The 26,955-nt window shown below is 41.0% G+C and overlaps 1 protein-coding gene across 3 annotated transcripts in view; it reads left to right on the top strand.

The window, feature by feature from the left end:
* erbin (erbb2 interacting protein) overlaps window positions 1–25,289 on the top strand; it is a 102,395-nt gene extending 77,106 nt beyond the window's left edge. The window contains exons 15-27 of one of the 3 annotated variants that reach the window (XM_034709238.1): window positions 1,305–1,404; window positions 3,161–3,282; window positions 3,561–3,731; window positions 3,857–4,033; window positions 4,125–4,242; window positions 5,742–5,916; window positions 5,998–7,498; window positions 9,556–9,699; window positions 13,289–13,345; window positions 14,803–14,970; window positions 16,244–16,336; window positions 17,914–17,988; window positions 18,092–25,289. In XM_034709238.1, coding sequence (XP_034565129.1) covers window positions 1,305–1,404; window positions 3,161–3,282; window positions 3,561–3,731; window positions 3,857–4,033; window positions 4,125–4,242; window positions 5,742–5,916; window positions 5,998–7,498; window positions 9,556–9,699; window positions 13,289–13,345; window positions 14,803–14,970; window positions 16,244–16,336; window positions 17,914–17,988; window positions 18,092–18,199 — 3,009 coding nt within the window. In that variant the 3' untranslated portion in view covers window positions 18,200–25,289. The remainder of the gene's footprint in view (window positions 1–1,304; window positions 1,405–3,160; window positions 3,283–3,560; window positions 3,732–3,856; window positions 4,034–4,124; window positions 4,243–5,741; window positions 5,917–5,997; window positions 7,499–9,555; window positions 9,700–13,288; window positions 13,346–14,802; window positions 14,971–16,243; window positions 16,337–17,913; window positions 17,989–18,091) is intronic. The other 2 variants (XM_034709240.1, XM_034709239.1) reach the window with 2 other exon arrangements.
* The last annotated feature ends 1,666 nt before the right edge of the window (window positions 25,290–26,955 follow it).

The following is a 26,955-nucleotide window of genomic DNA, read 5'->3' as shown; positions in this document are numbered from 1 at the left end:
CTATTTTTATAATGTAAAAACTACCTCTGCAACTCACCACTGCACTTTTATCATATTATTTTAGCCTGTACGTATTAGTCATGCCTATTTGTTGTTCTTTTGTATTTATAGCTGATGTTATTGTTATTATATTTTTATTTTGTAGGTCTTATTCTTATGCCTTGTACAAAGAGAGCACAGTTTACTAAAGTCAAATTCCTTGTGTGTTCAAGCATACCTGGCGAATAAAGCTGATTCTGATTCTGATGTTTAACACTGATTATCAACGATCAGGCTCATGAAAATATTCTCTGCAGACATAGTCTTACAAAGTGAAAGCTCAAACTACTAATAGAAACGTGCTTCAGACTCACAGTGTCCAGTTTTCCGTCTACTCCTTCTTATTGAGAAAAATGAGCATGTGTGCATGATCAGGTGTCAGACGGGAGCGCAACCTGGTCATAATCAGTCCAGCGGCAGAAAAGCCCAGACGGCTCTGATGTTGCTGGTCTGCAAACAAAGCGTACAAGCAACAGTCTGTTGGCGAATGCCCTGTTTAAAGTTCTCAACCTTCGCGTCCGTGTCGTTGTTGGCAGCAGTTGCGTATGGAACCTCTTTAAGAAGCGCTCGTGGAAACCTGACGCACAGCAACACCTTCAGTCAGCTGATTCACATCAAAACATGCTTTAAACTCAAAACACCTCCCTGATCGCTGAGTGTAAAACGAGACCACATGATGTTTGTTCCACGTGATAGACAATTTAAAACAAAAATATGTGGTTTGAGTAATTTCTTAACAATCAATTAATTGATACTTGATTTATTGAGTACATCCCTAATTGAAAATGATGACAATGCCTCAAAAACATATGACGTTTCACATGTTTGCTCTAATGTCTTGACATGTATTTGCTGACATATACACAGATAGTAATGTATCTGCATTGAGTGAATACCAGCGAGAATATAGGTCAGCTGATTTATTGAACAGGCTTTTGTATAACAGGAAAAAACAAGACTGGTAATAAAATAAACCTTATTTTGACCATCAGTCCATCAGTTGTGTTTTTAAACATGATTCAGATCTTGTCTTCAGAAAACAACTATTTTGACAGTCGACTACTCATCAATTATTCTAGACATTCAGCTCTGTCTTATCAAAGGAAGGAAGTTTCAGTGGTTAGAGGGAGAAGAGTAAGCCGGTGAAGCTTTGGGAAAATGTTGCCTGAGAAGAACCGTTGAAAATGAAGGTGGCCACATCAGCTCTGACAAAGCACAGTTGATTGCAGACAGAACACTCAAACCTACTTTTCTGTCTCCCACAGTCAAAGCCCCTGATCCCGCTCCAGAAAGAGGAGGACCCAGAGACGCACAAAACCGTGCTGACTAATTACATGTTCCCCCAGCAAACCAGGGCCGAGGACTGTGAGTACCCTGACTGAATTTCTCTTTCATGGCGAATCTGGCAGACCATCAAACTGCTAATGTTTCTGACCTGTTTTCTTCACTGAGTTCTTAGAAACAGAGCGGGATATGAGGGATTTAAGCTTGTTAATCAGCCACTAGTTTGACACCTCACTTCCTGAACAAGAACACTAACAATGCAACACTGACTGTTATCGGTTTTGTAAGCATGCACGATTAAGTATTACAAATCAGGTGAGTTACAAGTATTCTGAAGTGAATTCCTCCTGCATGATCGTGACTTCCATCTTTGTTGTAGCCGTCTTAACCCACAGGTCTCCAGTCTTAACCTTGCATGTGACTTTAATGGATCACCCGTTTTCATTTTTTATGAAGGAACTTGTTACCTGAGAACAAAGCTGCAGGAGAAACACTAGCTCTCTTCTTCTTGTCGAGCATCTGTTAGTCTGGTTTGGATTCCTGTTACACACGGAAACCTGCAGACACACGAGGAACTGACTCTTTTGCATCCCTGCACGAGAGAAACTTATAGTTAATGCATCTTTGCAACATTAGATTGAAGTCTTTATTTCTGTGATAACATTGGAGAGATGTAGCACCATAAAATGCCCCTATGTAGGATCCATTATGTAGTTATGTGTTATGCCATGTTCCACAGTAACCCACTGGGATTTTTTCCAAAACAGCTTTATCTGTTTCCTCGTGTTTTTCCTGAGACGCTGGAATAAGTTACGACCTGACAGCAATGACTCTGTTTTACAACTTGTTGATACGAAGGCCACACACCAGGTGACTCACATTATCCAGAGTGCATTCGCTCTCTGTGACGGCGCAGACTACCAGAGGTTGGATCTGCTCCGACCTCAGCTGATGTTGTCTAAGAATTAACCACAATATATATTTATCCTGCACTGTTTGCACCGGTGCTTTTGATTAGCTATTACCTTCTTTTCAAAAGTGAGAAGCGAGTGTGAGAAGAGCTTTTAACACAGGAAACCACACAACCTTAAAGCTTAAACCTGCCCCCTTAAAGACACAAGAATAACACCTAAGAGTTATGTGTTGCATCGGATGATTATTAGTTACACAACAAAGGTGAAAGACACAAGTAAGCATCACAACCACATTCAACATTTCTAAGAAGTCTTGCAGGAGTTGCATCAAACAAACGATTGAATTTGACTTCAGAACTCCTACAAACATTTCAATCCTTTTTTTTTTTAATCGACTGTGGTTTCAGATTACAACACAAGGTTCAGCAAATCGGGTATTTCTTCTTTTTGCAATCAGATACTTTCATTTTCATTTATTTTTGCATGTTTCAGCTGTTAACTCCTGAATCTGAAGTTCCTCTCTGCCTCCTTTCACTTGTACAAATGCTTTATGTTGTCTTTGCGCCACCCAGTGGTCAAAGTTAGACTTGCATGCACTATGTGGGGGAAGAATGTTAGAGCCTTGCAAATAACTTAAGACCTGAAACAGAAAAGAAAACTGACATTGCATTAAACAGAACAGAAACAAACTCCCACTTAGACCTACGTAAGAAGTACAGCAGATCTGATGATCAGGTTTAGGGAGCTACCTTTTAAAGAGGAGTAACAGTCACTGATCAAAGCTCCTAATCAGTGACATGAGGAGAAAAGGAGAGAAAGACATTCATCCTTCATATCAAAAGTACAGTGTTAGACAATTCCCTTCCAATGACCTTCCTTTTCTAAACGGAGGTATCCTCCCTGTTTCTGCTTTTTCATTTCAGACATCCCCAACTCTGACTCTGAGAGCTTCAATCCGGCTCTGTGGGAGGAACAGCGCAAACACCGAGCTCAGGTGGCCTTTGAGTGTGACGAGGACAAGGATGAGAGAGAGACGCCCCCGAGGGTTCGTGTCAAACAGTTGTTTCACATAATTAGGAAAGAAGGATGACTGCAGTGGGGTAGCTTTTCAAAACTGCAGGGGCATTGTTGCAGCTAATGTTCACTCTGAGGGAGCAGACTGCATCAAAATGTCACATTTAAGAAATATAATGTGAACATGCACCTCATTATTTCATGTAATTCCCATCACCTCCATCACGTCACCTCCTTTTGTCCCTCTTGTGTCAAAACTGCAACCAAAGGATTCTAATGTTTGAATTTTGTGTCTTTGAATCTTTCCAGGAGGGCAACCTGAAGCGCTACCCCACACCATATCCAGACGAGCTGAAGAACATGGTGAAGACGGCTCAGTCTGTGGCTCACAGGCTGAAGGAGGATGAGTCTGGCGATGAGTCGGGGAAAGATGCAAGACCAGAGAGGAACCACATCGGAGTGCAGGATGTGGGACTGAAGGTCAGATTAATGAAATACAGAGTGACTTTCAGAGCTTTGTTTATCTTTGCTCTGGTTCCCCTTTCACCTTCAAATTAAAACCACAGTTTCAATCATCACTAACAGTCTGAAGTGTTTCTGCACAGGTGATCGAGGCACCGTGTCCTAATGGCACAGCAACAGACATGGATCCCCAAGTATCGGCCTACCCCCTTAACCCCGCTCCACTGGAATCAAAAGAGCTCTCCGAGTCTTACAGCTCTCAGAGAGTCCCGCTCAAGTCTTCAGAGGGCTCGATGATGAACCACGAGGACACACTGGAGGTATTTAAACGTGTCATGTGGCACTTTGATTTATTTCAAACAAAGCCGCAGTGCTATATAAAGCTTTAACTGGAAACTCCTTTGTCTTCAGGATTCTGAGGAGCTGTCTGATGAAGAAGAGGAGATGAAGATCGCAGAGATGAGACCCCCTCTCATCGAGATCTCCATCAACCAGCCTAAAGTGGTGACTTTAAGTAAGGACAAAAAAGGTAAAGTTTGGAGATTAACACCCCCTTTGTTCAAACAGAGACTGATCATGTTCAACTATTAATCACAGCACCGGATTGCCGCATCATGACTTAGATTTGGGTGAGGTGGATTTTCTCTGCTTGGTTCGGCTCCAAGCAAGCAAGCCATCGCCCTGTCCCTGAAGTACCACTCATAGTCCGAGCAGCGGTCAAACACCCTGTTACTGTATCCCCTGTGGAGAAACTGTCCCCCATCAGTCCTCCACAGGCTGCAGGTGTTGTTACTCCGGTCCACTCACCTGTCTTCGATGCCCTTTCCACAGCGAGAGTCACACTGTCATACCTCACTTATATACAAGCCCTGACAAACCTCCCCCTGGCTGTCCAGAGCACTTGTGCAAGGGATGTAGGAAACCTGCAAACTCTAGTGTTTGATAAGGGAGCCAGTGCAGTGCAAAAGAAGTGAAGTGTCCACTTGAGGCTGGCTACAAAACCAAGCGAACCCCATCAGAGCCCATTTTTAAAAAAGCCTGTTTTTACAGCAGAATGAAACATGTTTACAGCTTGGTACAAAAAATATATAAACCTAATTTCTTATGTCTTTAGTGACAACTGTGCAGGCGGTGAATTCCATACAACTTGTCTGTTTTGATTATATCAAGGCTGAGAGTTAGGCGTAACTGTAGGAGTGGCTCATTTGACTACACTGAGGTTTCAACTCTACCTCTTAGCCTGTTTTTGGATTAGCCTAAAGCTTGTTTTATACTTTGACGGTGCAGCCTACACCGGAGGTCCGGGTAGCCCCCGTACCTACGCAGAAGCCTACGCACATAGCTGACGTGCACCTCCTCCAAAATGTAACCATGCATAGAATTGATCCTTGCTCATCGGCCGTGTATTTCATCTCCTCCTCTCTATCCTTCCCTGTAATCATGTCTGTATGATAAACAGCAACATGTATGAGCTATAGATTAACACAGCACGCTCTGAATCGCTGGGGAAAAGTAAACAGAGATCGTAGCGGGCCAGAAACAGGCCACCGGACTATCAGAGAGACCACACTGCCCTCAAGCGTTTCGGTGGAGAATTGCTGCGCATCACGGACACATTGACACACAAGTATGTGGTGCTCATGTCCGCGTCAGCCCCTGCTGTGTAGGGGTGATGCAGAAGTATAAACCAGGCTTAAAGCTAGTTGAATGCAGCATTTCCAACATGGCGTGTAGATTAAGGGTTTTAACATCCACAATCTCTCAGACTTCCACCTGCTAGACCTGAGGGGAAAAGGATCAATACACCCATGAAGAAACCCACATTTTTCAGCTTGAGACACACAAAATTAAGCTTTCTCAAACATTTGTGGAGCTGTGTGATTTTCAGCATTGTTGCAGAGAGGCTCCTAAAAATACGAATGAATAAAGTAGTGATAAAATGCACTCATGTGGGGCTTCAAGTTGCAGTAATTTACATGATACATGAAGCTTGACAAGTGTAAATACTGTGATATGTCTGATTCACAGATGATGCAGACTCTCTGCTGGATGACACAGTGGCCAACAGCAACCAGAACAACAGTAACTGTTCTTCGCCCTCACGCATGTCTGACTCAGTGTCACTGACCACAGACAGCAGTCAAGACAACTCTCTGTGCACCCCTGAGAGAGAGGCCAAGATGCCCTTCCTCCCCAAAACACGGTCAGTATCATTCTGTAACCATCTCAGTGTGAAGACGAGCTCTCTCTCTCAAACTAAGGAATCTGTTGTTTTGTGTTTCAGGCAAGAAGATGAGAATATGAACCAGCCCCCTAAAGACACCACCCCTCTCCTGCATAATGGTAACGGCTCAGAAACGTCCCTTCAGGCGCTTTTGAAAACCCAGCAGACCCCGCCAGAGAAAATGGGAGACTACGACCTCTCCATGGAAGCCAGGCTGGCCTTCATCGAGAAGGGAATCAACAACGGCATGGGAGAAACCTACACCAAGTGGGATCAGATCAACATGAACGTGTCCAAGCTGCCGACTGACAACATGGTCCAGCTGGATTCTGTGGACAAAACCAAGAACGGTGCGATAACCGCGGAGGACTCAGACGGCAAGCAGGGTTATAGAAACGAGCATTATCTGAATGGGAACCAGCAGGTCGGCGACTGCTTCAACAGTCAGCTGACGCACGTGGAGACATCTGCGGGGCATTTGGCGTTGACAGGCATGACAGCCAGCAGTGACATGTCGCTGTCTCGCAGCACAGAGGAGCTGTCCCCGGAGAAAAGGCCCCATCCCCCGCAGGTGATGAAGTCTCACAGCATCAGCAACATAGAATCAGGAGGTATGAAGGTGTACTCCTTTGATGGAGATGGGGACATGTATGACTCAGCAGGGAGGATGACAGGAGCAGGACCCGGACCGGGAGCGCAGGGTCAGAGCATCGTCAGGAGCAAGTCCGCAAGCCAATTACTGAACGATCAGTCTCTGCAGATTTACCCAAGCTCCTCTGCGTCCTCCTCAGACCTGCTCTCCTCCTCTAAGCCAGCTGCAAGCACCAGCAGATACCCGGTCTCCTCCAGCATGGCTATGGGCATCCCTCCTCCACAGTACAACATCCAGTACACAAGCAGCGCCCTGCCTAAAGACGGCCTCTGGGCTCAGAGGACGCCCATGCCCCCTGAGCACCAAGGCTACCTCCCCCCTCCTCCTCACTCTCTAGCCAACACCAACTATTCAAACCGTAATCAGGCACCTCCATACCCTCTGCAGCCCCAGCAGAGAGGGCCCCCCATGGCTCCCAAACCATCAGGGGACATGTGGGGTAAGGATAGACTTCTTTCAGCTGGAGGACAGCCTAGAAGCAGCACCTTGCAGAGGCAAAGCAGCACCGCTTCCACAGCCTCCATCGGCGACCCGAGGCGCATTCAGGTGCCCGAAGGCGAATACATGACGTATAGAGACATTCACACCCTCGCAAGGGGGCCGCTAGCGATGAGCGCGGCCATGCAGAGGCCCCTCTCGGCTCGCACGTACAGCATCGACGTACCCGGAACCTCCAGGCCGGTGAGCGCCAGGCCGCAGCCCCACGAGCTACCGGAGAGGACCATGTCTGTGAGCGACTTCAACTACCAGCACGGCAGCCCCAGCAAGAGGCCCAACGCCAGGGTGAAGTCCGAGCACTCGCTGCTGGACGGGCCGGGACAGATGGCAGGGGGAGCTGGAGGGGGGCGGGTGCCGGCTGACTGGAGGGACCAGGTGATGCGGCACATCGAGGCCAAGAAAATGGAGAAGGTAAAAGTGATACTGTGATGTTGTCCCGTCTGCTGCAATGATTCCTTTTGCTTCTTCTTTTTTTTACCTTTGCTTATATAACTGGAATAAGTGTTTATGAGGTTGTAAACTTAAAACAAGGAGGTCACATGTAAGAGGAACACTTTGATCAGCTAGTCCGGAATTAGTCTGAATGGTCCAGAAGAGGAAGGGGAGGGAGGGTCAGACTTGTGAGCCAACATTAAGGAAACATGAGGTGGTCCGTTTTGACTTCCACCTTTGCAGAAGTTGTAGATGCTGCACCACTCAAATCATCTCAATGCTTCTCACTGATTCATCATGTTTCCACTCAGTAATGGTCCTGTCACACCTTGACGATTTAGCCAGCGTTTTCCAGACGTATCAAGATGCCTCCAAAACGCTGACATCAATGATGTTTTCTTCAATTTTGGACGTATACATATTCATAACTTATGCCCAACTATAGTCCACTTGTGCAAAGCGTGCTGCAGCGTAATAACACAGACTAAGTGTATAAAAAGGCCGCCGCTCGTTAATGACGATGCATACGTTTTGAAATGAGATGCACTTCACTGGTGATTAAAGAACGTGTGTTAGTAAAAACTCTGGAGGATTGAAACCAGCAGGAACACAGCCTCTGGTCTTTACAAGAAGTCACACTTATTGACTGCAGCGCTTTCAAAAACGTCACATTTTGAACTTCATTGAATTCAACAACAGCAGCTTTATCGTTGAACAACAGCAGACTCTGACGTGCTGGCTTCAGCTTCTGTTTCAGAGACTCTGCTGTTTGACACTGAGTGAGGGTTCCACACACACGCAGACACACAGCTCTACGTGTGTGAACGTGTGTCAACCATCACATAACTTACCTACAACTTATGACAGGCGTATGCCGGATGTATATTATTAATAATAATAATAAACTTTATTTATATAGCACTTTTCTTAACAAGGTTACAAAGTGCTTCACAACAAAAAAGCAGAGAATTACAAAGCACAAGAAACGGTGCAAACAGGGGAGAAAAAAGACAGAAGCAAAACAAGACATCTGAATGCAGAGCAAGTTCAAGAATTAGGGGTAAGAAATGCCTTCTTGTATAAAAATGTTTTCAGTGAGGATTTAAAGGCAGTTCAGGTTGTGGACTGTCTAATTGTCAGTGGCAGGGAGTTCCACAAACTTGGAGCTCTGATTGAAGAAGCCCGGTCCCCTTTTGTTTGAAGGTGGGATCTTGGCACAACCAGCAGAGATGCATCCACGGACCGGAGGGGCCGCCCAGGCACATATGGGGTTAAAAGGTCGCTTAAATAGTTTGGGGCCTGTCCATTTAAAATTTTAAAAGTAATCAATAAGATCTTAAAATCGACATGATAAAAAACTGGCAGCCAATGTAAGCTGGCGAGGACAGGATGTTGATATTTTGCTGTGCCTGTTAAAATCTGAGCGGCTGCATTTTGAACTAGTTGGAGTCTGTGGAGGGAGCTCTGACTGATACCTGTTAAAGGTGCATTACAATAATCTAGACGAGAAAAAACAAAAGCATGGATGACTTTGGACAGATAGGAGGGGAAAGGAAAGATCTTACTTTGGAGATTTGTTAGAGGTGGAAAAAACAGGATTTAACAGTATTTTAAATGTCACTCCTACATTTTTGACCTTCATTGTGATGTGTATGAACCATACGCTGCGTACTCGCCATACTGCGACGTATACCAGCGTGCTTCAGCGTGCTCTTAACTTATACATAACGTACCTATAACTTATGCGACGTACACCAGCGCACTCACCAATTTTTTGGGCTAAATCATCAAGGTGTGACAGCCATAAATCAAAGATATTCTGCATGCACAAAACATCTGAAAACCTCATTATGAATATGTCAATGCAAGATTCAGCAAAGCATACTAACCCAGCTATAAGCCTGTGCATGTTTGCTTGTATATGCTGTAAACATTTTTGTTGTCTTTTTCTGTTGATGCTCATTTTGGTAAACATGCATGGTCACCGCTGACGTCATGGTTTGGTGCTGGTTGTGTCATGTCGTCCCTCTGTTCAGAACGCGCTGTCTCGCTCCTATAATTCCAATAACTCACCGCTGAGCTGGTCTCACTACGGCAGCTGTAGAGATATGCATGCCAGCCAAGGCTCTCTTGTGTTTAGTACCAGGGACGGACAGCCCTACGGAGCTCTGGGCTTCTGTGTGAGTACCGAGTGAACTTGCTGTAGCTCCTGCAGCTCATATACTAAAGCCAGGGCTTCTCGCTCCTGCTAGTTTCACATCCTGTAGAAGACAAGAAATGTCTGTTTCCTCCTCTCCTTGGTGATGAAGTGACCCTGAGAAAGCCATCTTTCACTTGTCCTTTTATGGGCAAATGAAAGTATGTCTCTCCCGTGTCTGATTTCTGACAACCACAAACCTTTTCTGTAACGTGTGCTGACGTATCAGAGACTTGAATGTGGTCTTTTAACCGTCTTTGGTGTGGCTCCTGGTAGTGTGGTGCTGATTGTCTTCTTTGAAAGGGGCCCTCTGAGTGTTTTGTACCATCATGTGATCAAATTCAGACTTTTAAAAATGAAACTACCTCCAAAATACATCTGCTGTGAACGGCACTGATTATTCATTTTTCTAATCCCATTCAAGTGACTTAGAAGAACACACTTCTGTCTTGTTATTGTGCCTCTTGTTTCTAGTGACACATTCACAGCAGTCCTGTATCTTCTCTAAATCTAGGTGTCGCCCCAAAGTGTCAAAAACACATCCTTCTTGTATTTCCTCAACTGTTGCTCCTACTTCTTTGGGTATAAATGGCTCTTAGGTACACACAGTTTTTGATTTACTCCAGTAGATTTGCTTCAGATATCTGGAAATAAATGAGCTGTAGCAGCTGAGACATAATCCAGGGAGGTAAATTCCCCTGATTAAAGTTTGTCCTCAAAATGTGCTTGTTTTTCCACTAACAGGCTCAGATTTCCTCAAGGAAAGAAGCTTTTTATTAAGATATTAATTTATTTCAATTTGTACCTGAAACTGATCTTTTATAGCTGTTTTTAACACCACCAGACTCATTCTGACAAAACTGTAATTGTATCTGATTCTATTGAAAACACAGGAGTTGCTTGTCTACTGCTGCCTCTATAACTCAGTTGAAATCATAGACTGTATATATAATGAACAGCATCGCTCCACCTTTTCCCATTGAATGGTTTTGAAGCCAAAATATCCCGTTCCAGATAGGGGTGAGTATTGCCAAGAACCTCATGATATGATACGATATATCATGATATCACAATATTGTGATATATTGAGATATTCTACACAGTTAACTAAGACAAAGTAGGGATGGTGTAAATGTAAATCACACAATATTACTCCAAATTGAAAGGACAAGTTAAAGCTGCTGTGAGGAACTTTTGTTTTGTATCGATTCTGGCGCCCCCTTGTGGACAAAGCGATACCTCTTATCTCTTGTCCTATACATGCAAAAGTAGTGTTTTCAACAAAAGCCTCATCCTGTTGTCTTCAACAGTCAACTTCATCAGGCAATGTGATTATTTTCCATGAAAACAGTCAAATAAAGGCTGTTTCTGAAGCGAGATGTCCATCATCTGGTCTGACACCTACCCCCTCAGGGCGGTTTCAGGCATTAAAAATGACAACAGAGAAGGTGTCAGTGTTGCTGCTGATGGACTTGTTTGCTATTGAAGGTCATAAAGAGGCATCAGTATCATGTTCAGTCTGTTTCTCAGCCAGTTCAAAACTCCTCACAGGGCCTTTAAGTCAAAACTATTTGATTGAAAACTACTTTTCCACTTTATTGTTTTTGAAATACTGAAGTTGTGTTTTAGTTCCAACTCGGCTAAAATGTGAATTTTTATTACTACAAAAATATCGATATTAAGAGTTGAAATACCGATATCATATTAGAGGTCAAAGTATCGCCATATATATTGCTGTATCCATATTTTTTCACACCTCTAGTTCCAGAACGCTGCCATCTTGTCAATTTTCTGCAGCCAGAGTCTGCACAGAAGGGAATTTGTGTGTTTCCGCCCTACAGCGTAACATCCCAAGGTCCTACAGAGTTTCCCTCTAAGGCAGCTGTCAATCAAAGTAAACCGGGATGTAAAACCAAGTTTTTTAATCTCTAATAACTAACAAAAAAGAAGCTTCTCAGAAAAAAGAAGCCTTGAACACAAAACAGTCAAATAATAACTACATATCACCACAGCATACCGATGTGAGAAACATTCGTACGACGTGTATTTATTTTTTAAAGTTTGACCGCAGGAGACAGAGTTTTTGACCTATACTGCAGCCAGCCACCAGGGGGAGCAGTTTTTGTGGCAGCCTCACTCCAAGCCAAGCGAGATGACGTTCATTTTATATACAGTCTATGGTTTAAACTGGTCTAACTTGATACGACACAATATTTAAAAGACGAAGAACACAAGAAGAAAAATGAATACATAAACAACTGGTGGATGCTAGGGATGCACCGATCTTACTTTTTAGGTCCCGATACGGCAACTTCAGGCTTTTCTGACTTTGTAAACCAAAATAAAGTAAACATTTTTAAACTGACAGTTTCATTATTCAATAGATTATAAATGTGTACCAGTAGTTTGGTGAGTTAATCTTCATAACCGATAGATATTGTAAACACAGAAAAACATAGAACTGAGATGAATAGATCTGCCATATGTATCGGCACTATATATATCGGCTCCTTGTCACCGATATCCGATCTAGCTTTTTGAGTCCGATCTAGCCGATACCAGGATCGGATCGGTGCATCCCTAGTGGAGGCAGAGGTAGATGAGCAACTCCTGTGTCCTGTGAGTTAACATCAATGTTTTTGTTGATGAAGTTTAGTGGCTGGGAAGACAGAGATGCAACATGTTTTTCTAGATCCAAAAAAAGTACATGCCTCTTGATAAAACATGCATGTACTTAGGGATCATATTTGTGTTATTTATGTTAATTTGAGCCACTAAACGGCAAAAAAAAAAACATTTCTGACACGCTTTGATCATGCTCATTTGATGACATGGATTTTTACAAACATTTGTCCCGGCTGCAAATCTTCTGGAGCAATGATTAGCTTTTTGTACCCATTAGTCATTAGTTAAGGGGCCGGGTGAAATACTGGAATTGAACCAACCTTCATTTATACTCCAAGATTTTTACATATGGTACAAAACTCCCCCTTTCCAACCCTCCAGGTTCTCAAACATGATCACTATCAGTGTGCAAAAATTAATCCTGTGATTGTAATGCATCTCAACAACCGTGATTTTCTCCCCCCCCTTCCTCTGCACTTCTAATCCTTCTTAATCATCTCCACTTCAGTTTTTGATCCCTTCATAACCTCTCACTTTGTATGTGGGGATGAAAACTGTTGTTTGCTCACGGTAAGTAGAAGAAGTGTGTGTCCGAGTGATGTAGAAAAGTGGGTGTTAGAATCTGAGATTTCTGAGTGTTTTGTAACCCCTAGAACGACTGAACCTTTAAGATAACCTTTAACTCCAGGCTGCTGTGAGACTCACATGCAGCTTACAGTGTCTGAATAGAAAGTGAGTGAAGTTTAATCAGAGTGTTTCATCATTTTAATCAGATGTCACCCTTTCCGCCCTCCCCCTCTAGAGCAACACATCACTGCCTAATGCCATTACCAGACATGAGAAATGTTCATGTCAGTGTCTAATAGTCTGCCCCCTCTAATCTCCCCGGTGTAAGTGAGGTGAGATGAGGCCACAGCAGTAATAAACACGACTTTCTTTCCTTTCAGGACGATGTGTTTGTTCCCCAAGGGCAGCAGAGTTACACCCTGGACCCCCACAGAAAAGTAGGTCTCCTGCTCACTGACTTTTAACTGCATATTTGTCTGTTCTCAGTCCGTCTTTGTTGATAACATGTTGACACAATTCAACAATCAGAAAAACTTTATTTATCTCGGTAAGGGAAATACGGTCTTTACAGAGCTCTTATAAACAGTAAGTAAGAAAGTCAAAATATTAATAGAAGAAGGAATAAAATAAGATATAAATATGAATAAAATTAAATAAGATAATATAAGATCAAATAAAATAAAGATACAATATAATAGAATAAAATAGGATGAAAAAAATAAAGATAAAATATATTACAATAAGATAAAATGAAATAAAGGTAAAATAAAATAAAATAATATAAGCTAGAATAAAATAGAGATAAAATGAAATAATACTTAAGTATGTACAGAAGCATAAAATAGTTAAAAGAAGGAATAGAATAAGATATAAATACAAATAAAATATAATATAAGATAAGATAAAGATGAAATAAAATATCATAAAATAAAATAGAGTAAAATAAGATAAAGTAAAGATAAAATAAAATAGAATAAAATAAAATAGAATAAAATAAAGTAAAGATAAAATAAAACAAAATATTATAAAATAAAATAGAATAAAATAAGATAAAGTAAAGATAAAATAAAATATTATAAAATAAGATAAGATAAAGTAAAGATAAAATAAAATATTATAAAATAAAATAGAATAAAATAAAGTAAAGATAAAATAAAACAAAATATTATAAAATAAAATAGAATAAAATAAGATAAAGTAAAGATAAAATAAAATATTATAAAATAAGATAGAATAAAATAAAGTAAAGATAAAATATTATAAAATAATATAATACTAAAGTATGTACAGAAGCACAGAATAGTTAGAAGAAGGAATAAAATAAGATATAAATATGAATTAAATGAAATAAAATAATATTAAATGAAATAAAATTAAGATAAAAAAGAAGAAAATAATATATATAAAAGGTCAAATAGAATAAATAAAATAAGATAAAATAATTATAAAATAAAATAGAATACAATAATATAAGGTAAAATAAAGATAAAAAACAATAGAATAAAATAAAATAATTCTAATGTATGTACAGAAGCACAGAATAGTTAGAAGAAGGAATAAAATAAGATATAAATACGAATAAAATAAAATAACATATAAATATGAATACAAATAAATAAAATAGAATAATATAAGATAAAATAAAATAGTACTAAAGTATGTTCAGAAGCACAGAGTAGTTAGAATTATCTATGTACAAAAGCGCTGGGAATGAAGGAGACATATCCAAGGATGTTAAAGTGGCAGGGATATTACACAGTGTATTTGTTATTGTCCAGTGATCAGAGGGAGGAGTTGTACAGTCTGACGACCACAGGCAGGAATGACCTCCTGTGGCGTTCTGTGATGCATTTAGGAGGGATGAGACATCTAAATAATAATCCTGTTGTCCCAGGTGCCTTTGATGAATGGTCAGATGGCCCCTCCCGGTCGTCCTCAGATGAGCCAGTCTACCATGGCCCGCCACCCTTCCAGAGAGCAGCTCATAGATTATCTGATGCTCAAAGTTTCCCATCAGCCACCGGGGCCCCCACGAGTCCAGCACGAAGCAATGCAGCAAGAGGTGAAGAGCAGAGTTTGTGTGATACTTGAGAAAGATAAGGAAGTGTTTTTGAGAATGTTTTTTTTCTTGCCACAAGTTAGAAAATAAGATCAACTCCAGCCAATATCTGTCTGTGAATGTGGAGCTATAGTCATCAGACAGTTAGCTTTAGTGGTGTGAGGTATGTTGAGACTGATTTCGCTTCCCCAGATCAGTGTGAAGCTGTGAATATTAATATGTTGAACATCGGTTGCATAAGGTACATTTCGACCAAGGCAGAGATCGCTAGTGTTTTGGTTTAAACAGCAACCCTGTTAACTGCCGACTTTCAGCCAGATGCATCCCTCATAAACGTCTTTAGACGATCATTAAATATCTGATGAGGATATTTTGAAATCTTAATAAAAACTAAACTAGTTTGCATTCCCAGGAACTCCTTCTGTGTTTTAACAGCTGTGTAAACTCAACAAACACTTACACGTTCAGCTGAAGGTCTCCAGTTTACAGGGTCACTTTTAAAACCGTAACACCGGGAGAGACAGCTTTGCTGTGGGTTCAGAGAAGACTACTGTTACAAGCTGCTAAATCAAGAGAATCACAGCTTCCTCACTGCGGTTAATCTACCAATTAGACACGTTCCTCATTTCAGGCCCTTCCCCCCTGAAAGTCCCGGGACCTTTGAGAAGTACTACCCCCCTAGCAGGGGCTTTTCAGGGGGGAGATTAACTACCCCTGAACTAAATTTAGACCCTGGTTTCTCCGGTCGAAACGCATGTAGTTCCGGGGTAAAGTCCCTGCAGTTGAAAAAGCCTATATTGTCTTGAAACTGAAGAGTTAAAACAGTTAAAAGAAAGTTTTTCTAAGTCTTATATTGTCTGTACTTTGGCTTTGATTAGCATTTTAACTGAGCTTTAAATTGGGGTCATTATTCTTGTAAAAACAGCCCTTAATCTTGTTTAATGCTCGACTTTGCGAGTGGACAGTCTGCCTTCCTCCTCATTTAAAGCAGACACAGATAAAGTCTGGAAGTCTGGATCTTCATGTTTCACTTTGGCAAGAAAACAAATCCTGCTTCTATTTTTAAATCGTGCAACACAACTCTCTGATATTTCTGTTCATTCACAAGAACTGTAGTTGATTTGTTTCACATGGAGCCAGTGAGAGAAAAAAAAAACCTTACCATCTCACCATCTGCTGAGGTTTCTCAAGTCTAATGTCGATGTGTGAAAACTGTGTGTCTAAGCGTGAATGACCGTGAATAAACCACTAATGAAAGTGTGTGGGTGTGTTTCAGATCCGTGTGAAAGTGGAGAAGAATCCAGAGCTGGGCTTCAGTATATCAGGAGGCGTGGGAGGCCGGGGAAACCCCTTTCGTCCAGATGACAATGTAATTCACATTTCCTTTCATGTTTCCATGCCTGAGGGAAGCTTTGCATGTGACTAATGGCTGTATTATTTTAACAGAAGTGTGATTGTTCTCCAGTTATTTCACATACAAACATAATGTGCAATAGAAGACTTTTTCTTGTGCAATGCCTCAGGACAAGTTGATATTTCTTGTTTTATTATTGCATAGAGTCTACTTTTACATTTTGGAGAATATGGATTTCTTGTGAGATTAGTTCTTCATTGCTCCTTTATCTTTCGTACATACACTACCAGTCACAAGTTTGGACACACCTTCTCATTCAATGTTTTTTATTTATTCTAATTATTTTCAACATTGTAGATTAATACTGAAGACATCAGAACTATGAAATAATCTGGTTTTGCCATAATCTGGATTACAACAGTAGTCAAATAGGGCTATCCATTGTGTACTAACCCTACCTCTGAACAACACAACTGATGGTCTCAAACACATTAAGAAGGCAAGTCATTCTACTAATGAACTCTTGACAAGGCTCATGTTAATTAGAAACCATTCCAGGAGACCACTTCATGAAGCAGACTGAGGGAATACCAAGAGTGTGCAAAGCTGTCATGAAGGAAAAAAGGGGCTACTTTACAGAATCTAAAATATAAAACATATTCTGGTTTGTTTAACACTTCTTAGTTCATTAAATAATTCCATATATGTTCTTTCATAGTTTTGATGTCTTCAGTATTAATCTACAGTGTTTTAAATAATTCAAATAAATACAAACCCTTGAATGAGAAGGTGTTTCCAAACTTTTGACTGGTAGTGTACAAAGCTAACTTTCCATTGTAGCGGTACTGTCCTGCACTTAAGCAACTAGCATCACTCGTCTACAGAGGGTGTGCACGTTACGTTGCGGCTGCCATTCAGCAAGTGACAGAAAGCACGTAGAACGGAGTAGCAGTGTCAGCGTTCAGCCAGAATACTGAAGAAACTCTGGAAGACTTCAAAAAGACTGACTGAAGGGTTTACAAAGCAAGATTTAAGGAAAATATCAAGTCTATGGATGTTAAAGTCCATATCACACCCATCACAGTCCCTGTCTGTGCTGCTGAATTCATGTGTATGGTTAAAGATTAGGAGCTTTGCTGTGTGTACTCGTCACATTAGAAAATAAACTGGAGGCACCAAAAGCAGCTCCTGGAGAAGCTTAGCTGCAGAGAGTGTCAGGGAGACATCCCTGCTCACTGCCCCGCCACCAGGAGATGTTCTGGGCTAAGGGGCGAAACGTCTGAGTGGTGGTCCCCAGCTAATGACCCTGCAGCTAACCAAAACAGGCACTGGTAGTGCTGCGGCAGGCCAAGGGCCATGCAGGAAGAACATCTACCTGTAAAACAAAGAAGATGTTAAAACCAGTATATAAATCTTCAAAATAACACATAATGTCCTCCTGCAGGCTTTACTCTGAGTGATCCATAGATAGCTGTGTCTTTGATAAACTGTAGAGTTTTCTGTCTGTTCTTCTCACTAAGAAACAATCACTACTACTGTACATACCCCCTTTTTTTCAAAGTGACTAAAAAAGCATTCTCTTTGTATTTCAGGGTATTTTTGTGACAAGGGTTCAACCTGAGGGTCCGGCATCCAAGATTCTCCAGCCTGGAGATAAAATCCTCACGGTACGCTGCAATCCAACAAAAACTTTGTGAGACTTTTATTAAAACTTTGTGATTCGTGAGACTTTTATTGCAATTCTCTCTGTCATCTTGTCTTTCCATTCAGGCGAACGGATACAACTTTGTGAATATCGATCATGGGAACGCAGTGGCCCTCCTGAAGACGTTTCCAAACACTGTGGATTTGACTATCATCAGAGAAATTCAAGCATAGACTTCACTGACCTCTGAAGACAAGGGCGGGTGTGGGGACATGAGAAGAGAGACGAACGGATGAAATGACGTTGACTCTCATATTTTTATACCCAGAGGAGATTGATCTGTCGATACCTGAGAGGACTATTTATAGTAGAGATCTTATAGCCTTCATTCAACGGGGAGAACCACTGAATGTAGTGGATCAAAGTGAGACGGCGGCGAAACCTCTGCAAGTACGAGTCCTCAAAAGGCCATCACTGTGGTATATATATTTTTATACAAAAGAAGCTGAAGATATGACCTGCTCTGAAGCAAATAATTACTGTGGTCTCTGTACAGATCATCTTTTTTTTTTTTTTAAGTCCGAATCACATAACTCCTTTATCATGAATTAGGTTTTATTTCTGCAGAGTGACATGAATTGACCACTAGGGGGCAGGGCTCCCTCTTTTCTGTCATCCAGTTTGCCTTTTTTTTTTTTAAACTCTTTATTTAAGATGTTGAAACCGTTTACTGGTCTGCCGTGCGATCTTATATGGAGGACGATGTTACGTGATTTTCCTGTGGAGACGAATGTAGATCAAGGAGCGGTTTGATTTTGTTTTTTTCACGGAGGACAGATTTCTTTCTCTACTTGCAAAATGGGAGCGCTGAGAAGAGGAAGTCGTCCACCCCCTGCTTCCACGAACCTGTGATCACCCTCCAGCGTACGGACGCTTCTATCCTCACCTTCCTTCAAACAGCTCGGCGTGTCACCTGAGCAGACCACTACCTTTGCTGTGTTTGAACAGGAACATATTTGGGAATATCAGCACACATCACAGCTTCTCAGATGTTGAAGGAAATGCAGTCGGAGAGTGTTCATCCAATAAATGAAAGCAGAAAGGAAATTCAGACATCAGGGAGATGTAGGAGGAGAGGTGTAGTTTGTTTGCTCAGCCTTAACCTGTTTTGCCAGTCAGAAGATTTTATTTAAATCAAGAGTTTGACATTTTGGGAAATACTCTTATTTGCTTTTATCATAGATTTTTTTCATTGTCTTTTATTTTGAAGGGACTAATTCCTTTGACATCCTGGCGAAAACAGCAACATTAAAACTCAGCAGAAATATATAAAATTACGTCATTCAGCATTCAGCTGCAAGATGCACATTTGAAAAAAATGAAGTAAGCATAGCTCCGTCAAAAAGTGCCAAAACTGATCTACAAGCTCCTTTAAATCTTCAATATTAAAGCTACAGTAAGGAGTTTTTACCTTGTTACGAAACAGACTGAAATTAATTACTCCTGATGACTTACTAGAGTCAAAGAGAGCATCAGCATTAAGTGTATACAACAAAACCAGCAAAGATCAGGTCCAGCTTTGTCCACAGGGGGGCGCTAAAGTCGACACATGAGTTCCTCACAGGAGCTTTAAAATTTGGCGTCTTTCTCAAACATGCAAACCCAGCAATTGTGACAACAGTTGTCTTTTTCACTGAGATTAAGTACTGGACTGTCTCTTGTTCAAGCGCCAGAACTCCCTCCTGGAGTCCTTGCTGGTCTTCTTGCAGCTTAGCATGAATGTGCATGAAACACTTCGAAATACGTCACATTTTTTCAAATGCACATTTGAGAACAGTGAAGTAAGCATGGCTCCGTCAAAAGGTGTCAAAGCTGACCAACAAGCTCCCTTAAATCTCCAATATTAAAGCACCAGTAAGGAGTTTTTAGCTGGTTGCGAAACAGACTGAAATTAAATTTCTCCTGATGACTTACTAGAGTCAAAAAGAGCATCAGCATTAAGTGTGTACAACAAAAGCAGCAAAGTACAGGAACAGCTTTGTCCACAGGGGGGCGCCAAAGTCGACAAAAGGTCATTAAAATGTGGCGTTTCTTTGAGACATGCAAACCCAGCAGTCGTGATAACAGTTGTCTTTTTTTACTGAGATTAAGTGCTGGACTATCTCTTGTTGAAGCGCCAGAACTCCTTCCTGGAGTCCGTGCTGGTCTTCTTGCAGCTTAGCATGAATGTGCATGTAACACTTCGAAATACGTCACATTTTTTCAAATGCACATTTGAGAACAGTGAAGTAAGCATGGCTCCGTCAAAAGATGCCAAAACTGACCAACAAGCTCCTTTAAATCTCCAATATTAAAGCATCAGTAAGGAGTTTTTAGCTGGTTATGAAACAGACTGAAATTAGATTTGTCCTGATGACTTACTAGAGTCAAAAAGAGCATCAGCATTAAGTGTGTACAACAAAACCAGCAAAATACAGGTACAGCTTTGTCCACAGGGGGCGCCAAAATCGACACACGAGTTCCTTACAGGAGCTTTAAAATGTGGCGTTTCTTTCCAATGCGCAAACCCAAGAGCTGTGATAACAGTTGACTTTTTTACTGAGATTAAGTGTTGGACTATCTCTTGTAGAAGCCCCAGAACTCCTTCCATGAGTCCGTGCTGGTCTCCTTGCACCTTAGCACAAATCTGCACGAAACACTTCGAACACCTCTAAATCTCCAATATTAAAGCTACAGTAAGGAGTTTTTAGCTAGTTACGAAACAGATTGAAATTAATTTCTCCTGATGACTTAAGAGAGTCAAAAAGAGCATCAGCATTAAGTGTGTACAACAAAACCAGCAAAGTACAGGTACAGCTTTGTCCACAGGGGGCGCCAAAGTCGACTCAAAAGGTCCTCACAGGAGCTTTAAAATGTGGTGTTTGTTTCAAACACGCAAACCCAAGAGTTCTGACAACAGTTGTCTTTTTTTACTGAGATTAAGTTCTGGACTGTATCTTAGCACCAGAACTCCTTCCTGGAGTCCGTGCTGGTTGGTTTGCAGCTTAGCATAAATCTGCACAAAACCCTTTGAAATACGTCACACTGTTTCCAAACTCAGCTTGCGTACTCATCAAACCTAGCTTATATTGATCATCTTAAATTGGTAACAGGAAATTTTGTAACCTTCAGACAACTCTAGCTTGTTAGCCGTTTCCCTGTCTCCGTCTTCGGAGCTGCTAATGAAGAGTTTTCAGTCTTCTCCGATCTCTTTCCAACAGAAAGCAAAAACGAACATTTCCCAAAATGTCAAAACTCTTCCTTTTTAGTACAGAGAGATGTTAGCGGTTATGCTAGTCAACCAAAGCAAGTTTTAGAAATTGTGGACGGAGGGCAAAAAGCAGGAGACAACCTAAAGAGAGATATCTGAATAAGATCATGTAAACATTCATTTTATTTTGAAAGGGCTTCATCTTTCGGGCAGCCGTTGTGATTCGAGGCGGGGAGGTTTCAACATCTTGTCAGTTTTAATTTCTTACATGGGAGAAGACCACAGTTTGCCTTCATGTCTTTTGAAATGTTTTATCATGCTTTTACTCATCACCTTCAGTTTTTTTTTCTCTCTTCGCTGTACAGAGAGTGGAGTCGGAAGAAGTGAATTGTCAAGTGCCATAGACCTTGAACTGTTTGAACAGTGTGGGGGGGGAACGTTTGACCCCGGAGCCCAAGCAATATTCACATATTCACCATCATCTGAGAGCATTAGCAGCATAACGGCTTCAAGCAATATTTAAAGCCTTTATTTTCATCCAGAGAGAAAACACAACATCAGATCACATTTTTAAAAAACACAACCTTTTAGTAATCCCTGGTGATTTTACATGATTTTTATAATGTGAAAAGAATCTTTTTGTATTGAAATAGCACAGGATATATATACAGTAGTGCTTAAAAAAAAAAAGAAAAGATCTCTGCATTGTGTTGAAGTGAATGTCTGTCACTTTGCCCAAGGCTTTTTACTGTTATTTGCTTGATTGCCATAACTTTCAGATGTTCATCCGAGTTAAATAACCTAGAAAAGAAAAAGAGAAACTAGTCACAGCTGCTTCTCAGAACATTCCTGTGTTTATCAGAAGTGTTTGAAGTCCACTTTCTCCGTGCTTTTCTTCATTCACTTGTAAATAACTTTTTCAGTGAAGACGTATTTCCAAAAGGAACGGAAATGATACAATTGTCGTATTAATTAATGGCCCTATAAACTCTAACCGCACATTTGTGACCACTGAATTTGTTTGTACGATATTTAATAGACTTCCATCCTGAAACGGCATTCCCTCAAATTATCTGCAGTAGATTGCGTCTTAAATCTTCTGTTCTATTCCCGTATTTAGAGAAGTTTGACCAACACTTAAACTGTGGCGTAGTCCAACAAAATGAAAAACTAGTCATGTGAAAATGATAAAGGGGAGTTCTACTACTTTTTAACTTGAACTCAAAACAACATTAAAAGTTATGAAACTGCTTTAAACTACAGTTTGACTGGCTGCATGTTTCAGGTCAAATGTTTCCATTAAGTGTGAGTTTTTTATTATTCACAGTGAAGAAAACATGCTTCATTCGAAGTTTAAAAGTTATGTTGCTCTCTTTAAAGTTCCCAAACTCCACTGGCAAAAGCATGAATTTTACTGAACAGAGCTCTGGAGTTGCTGATCTACGCCTGCTGTCATCCATTAGTCTGAATTGTTTGAATTGTATGGCTTAAGGTGAAAGCTTTGATTAAACTGAACACAATAACAGAATGGGAAAGTAGTCAGCAGAGGCAGGGGTAGACCAGTAACTCCCATGTGTTGCAAGATAAAGTTGCCACTTGTTCAATGTGACCTGGTGGTTATGGAGACAATCATGTAACAACTGTTTCTCATTTAAAAAAAAGACTCCAATTCCCTTCAATTAAATGTCTCTTTCTAGTACTTGGCAGAATTGCTTGTCTACCACCATCATGACCAGTCAGTCTGGAGTGTTTGAATCTGCTGTGTGAATGGGGTGAGCTCTGATTCTAAACCACCACAATGTCACCTTAGTAAAGCAGCTGGCAGAAGCAGTGGTAGACCAACAACTCCCATGTTTTTAAAGGTTAGATTACTGCTTCCTTTGATGGAGTCTGTTGGCTATGGAGGAAATTATGTAACCACTAAAAAGGAATGTTCCCTGCATTGAATATTCTACTTCTATCACCTTGCAAATAACCGGGACTTGCTGGTCTACCACGCCATAATTATTTAGTAGATCTAAAATGTTCTTTGACTTTGGTGGTTGAAGATGTGAGCTCTGATTCAATAACACCACAATGGCATCTTAGAAAAGAAGCAGGCCGAAGCAGCAGTAGACCAACAACTCCCATGTTTTTAAAGGTTAGATTACTGCTTCCTTTGATGGAGTCTGTTGGCTATGGAGGAAATTATGTAACCACTAAAAAGGAATGTTCCCTGCATTGAATATTCTACTTCTATCACCTTGCAAATAACCGGGACTTGCTGGTCTACCACGCCATAATTATTTAGTTGATCTGAAATGTTCTTTGACTTTGGTGGTTGAAGGTGTGAGCTCTGATTCAATAACACCACAATGGCATCTTAGAAAAGTAGCTTTGATGGAGTCTGAATTATGTAACTGCTGTTCCTAAACTAAAAAAGGCATGTTCCTAGCAAGTAACCTGGACTTGCTGGTCTACCCCTGCTGTAACTATTTAGTAGATTTGGCATATTCTTCGACTTTAGAGGCTGAAGGTGAGAGCTCTGATCTGACGAAGCTCAAAAACATGATAGAAAAGAACCAGTCGATAAAGGGGTAGACCAGCAACTCCCATGTTTTTAAAGGTTAAATTACAGTTTCTTTGATGGTCTGTTGTCCATGGAAGAAATTCTGTAACCACTGTCTCCAATTTAAAAAGGCATGTTCCTAGGAAATAACCTGGACTTGCTGGTCTACCACGTCATAATTATCTAGTAGATCTGAAATGCTCTTTGACCTTGGAGGCTAAGGGTGAAGCTCTGATCTGACGAAGCTCAAAAACATAACAGAAAATAACCAGTCAATAAAGGGGTAGACCAGCAACTCCCATGTCTTTGTCAGTCCAGTGTGCTGGCTTTAGAGGCGATGATGTAATAACTGTCTTGTCAAGAAAGGACGTCACCCTAATTCGAATTTGTGCAACCTAGCTGAACTTAAATTGTTTGTCTACCTCTGCCATGATCAGTTAGAGGATCTGAATTGTTTATGTTATTTAAGGTGTGCGCTGTGATCCAACAAACCACAGAAACACAACAGAGACATAACAAGTTGAGGCAGGAGTAGAGCAACAACTCCCATACTTTAAAAGAAGAGTTACTGGTATTATAAACAGAGTCTTGTGACTTCATTGTTCCTGGTTATTTTGTTGCCTTCATTGAAATGTTGTAATGTGTAGCAACTCTTCTGTTTGAGTCTGTCATCGGCTAAAAAGCAGTGCACTGATTGGATGATGACACCACAAAGATTACTGTGCAGTCACTCTGAGGCTATTTCAAAACTTTTGAACCTGTTTGTTGTTACTGAGTCCAAAATGCGTCAAAAAGAGATTGAAGGCAAGTTTAAAAATGTGGGGAATCCTCTTTAAATAGTGAAAATAAAATGAGGTAGTTTTTCTAAACGAAGCTGAACCCTTAGATTTGAGAGTAAAATGACGTTAAGAAGTGCGTGTCCCGAGTTTCTCACTGAACATGTGGCGTTTCACACAGATGAACTGTTGTTTATATTGTTTGTTTTAATTCTGTTGCTGGTTTCTGTCGACTTTTAAGAGTAGGGGGGGTTTAAATCTTTCTGGGGGTTACGGTCACTTTATTTATACTCATGATGAAAAAAAAATAAAAGATGCAGTCTGACATCGTAGACAATCTTGGGAGATAAAAACAACGTTACATTTTCTTCATTCACGGTCGGTCTGTTTCTTCCGCTCCTGTACTGTTCTTATTTATTTAGCAGTCTTCTGTGGTTTTTAGACCTTACTAATCAAATTGTAAATACTCTAAAAAAAAAATTAAAAAAACACCAAGACATTTGAGAAAAAGAAATTAATAATGGCATTAGTGACTTGCGATTGTAAAACCAGCAATAAATTGCAATGCAGAGGCACCCGTTTTAATGTATAGCTAGTATTTCTAAGGTTTCTCTGGAAACAGCCACAGTGAGATGATGATGAAGATGATGATGATGATGATTGATATGCATTTATCCAACATTCCAGATTTTGTACATAATTACCTGTTTCTGAAGTAACCTGTGGAAAATAAAACTAATGCTCTTTAAGAAGGAGTGCTTTGTCTTCATTTGGTGAAAGAATAACACAGAACATACAGCAGGAGTGTGTGGGATTCAACCAGGCACTAATTATGAGCTTTAATACCCCTGACTGCTCAGTCATGGTTCTATATGTATGTATAGGGGAGAACGGGGTTGGTTGGCACACTCGTTATATCTCGCCACCAGAGGGCGCTGTCTCTCAAATTGGGGTATGGACATTTCCAGAATTAGGATCAGAGCTCACCTACATAGTCTTCTCTGGAGTAAGACAGCTGAACTTGAGGTGAGAGGACTTTTTGTGTTTTTCATGTCAAATTGTAAATATTCAGCTCCTCAGTATTTTTCTTCTAGGCTTTTAAACGATGGGTTTATAACAAAACAAGTGTTACCCTTACAAAGTGTGAGGGGAAAGCTAGAGTTTAGATTTTTATTAGCTAGCTAAATAGTTGTTAGATGGTTGTTAGCCTTGATGTTAGCAAAAAAAATCCAGTTGGGGTTGGTCGTCACATTCTCTTTGTTAGCAAAATCATCTATGGTGAAATGAGTTGGAGTGAACAGACCCTACATTTGCCATCACTGTAACTCAGACAGTGACTGCATGTAGCCTAAAGATATGTTTCATGTTCATGTCCCTTGCTCATTTTATGTTAAAATGCATTAAGTTATGTAGGCCTATCACTTGTGAGTGCAATTAAACTTTCAAATTTAGTTCTGCCTTCTTGCCCTTTTAAAAAATATTTTTCCCATTGAAATACCATTGTGACAACCAACCTCATAGTGTGTGACAACCAACCTCATAGTGTGTGACAACCAACCCCATAGTGTGTGACAACCAACCCCATAGTGTGTGACAACCAACCCCATAGTGTGTGACAACCAACCCCATAGTGTGTGACAATCATCCCCATAGTGTGACAACCAACCCCATAGTGTGTGACAACCAACCCCATAGTGTGTGACAACCATCCCCATAGTGTGTGACAACCAACCCCACAGTGTGTAACAACCAAATCCACAGTGTGTGACAACCAACCCTATAGTGTGTGACAACCAACCCCATAGTGTGTGACAACCAACCCCATAGTGTGTGACAACCAACCCCATAGTGTGTGACAACCATCCCCATAGTGTGTGACAATCATCCCCATAGTGTGACAACCAACCCCATAGTGTGTGACAACCAACCCCATAGTGTGTGACAACCATCCCCATAGTGTGTGACAACCAACCCCACAGTGTGTAACAACCAAATCCACAGTGTGTGACAACCAACCCCATAGTGTGTGACAACCAACTCCATAGTGTGTGACAACCAACTCCATAGTGTGTGACAACCATCCCCATAGTGTGTGACAACCAACCCCATAGTGTGTGACAACCAACCCCATAGTGTGTGACAACCAACTCCATAGTGTGTGACAACCATCCCCATAGTGTGTGACAACCATCCCCATAGTGTGTGACAACCAACCCCATAGTGTGTGACAACCAACCCCATAGTGTGTGACAACCATCCCCATAGTGTGTGACAACCATCCCCATAGTGTGTGACAACCAACCCCATAGTGTGTGACAACCAACCCCATAGTGTGACAACCAACTCCATAGTGTGTGACAACCATCCCCATAGTGTGTGACAACCAACTCCATAGTGTGTGACAACCATCCCCAT

This window comes from Notolabrus celidotus, chromosome 19, assembly GCF_009762535.1.
Source record: "Notolabrus celidotus isolate fNotCel1 chromosome 19, fNotCel1.pri, whole genome shotgun sequence".
In the NCBI taxonomy this organism is placed as follows: domain Eukaryota; kingdom Metazoa; phylum Chordata; class Actinopteri; order Labriformes; family Labridae; genus Notolabrus; species Notolabrus celidotus.
The sequence above is the reverse complement of the archived record's forward strand: the minus strand, read 5'-3'. Positions and strand labels throughout refer to the sequence as shown.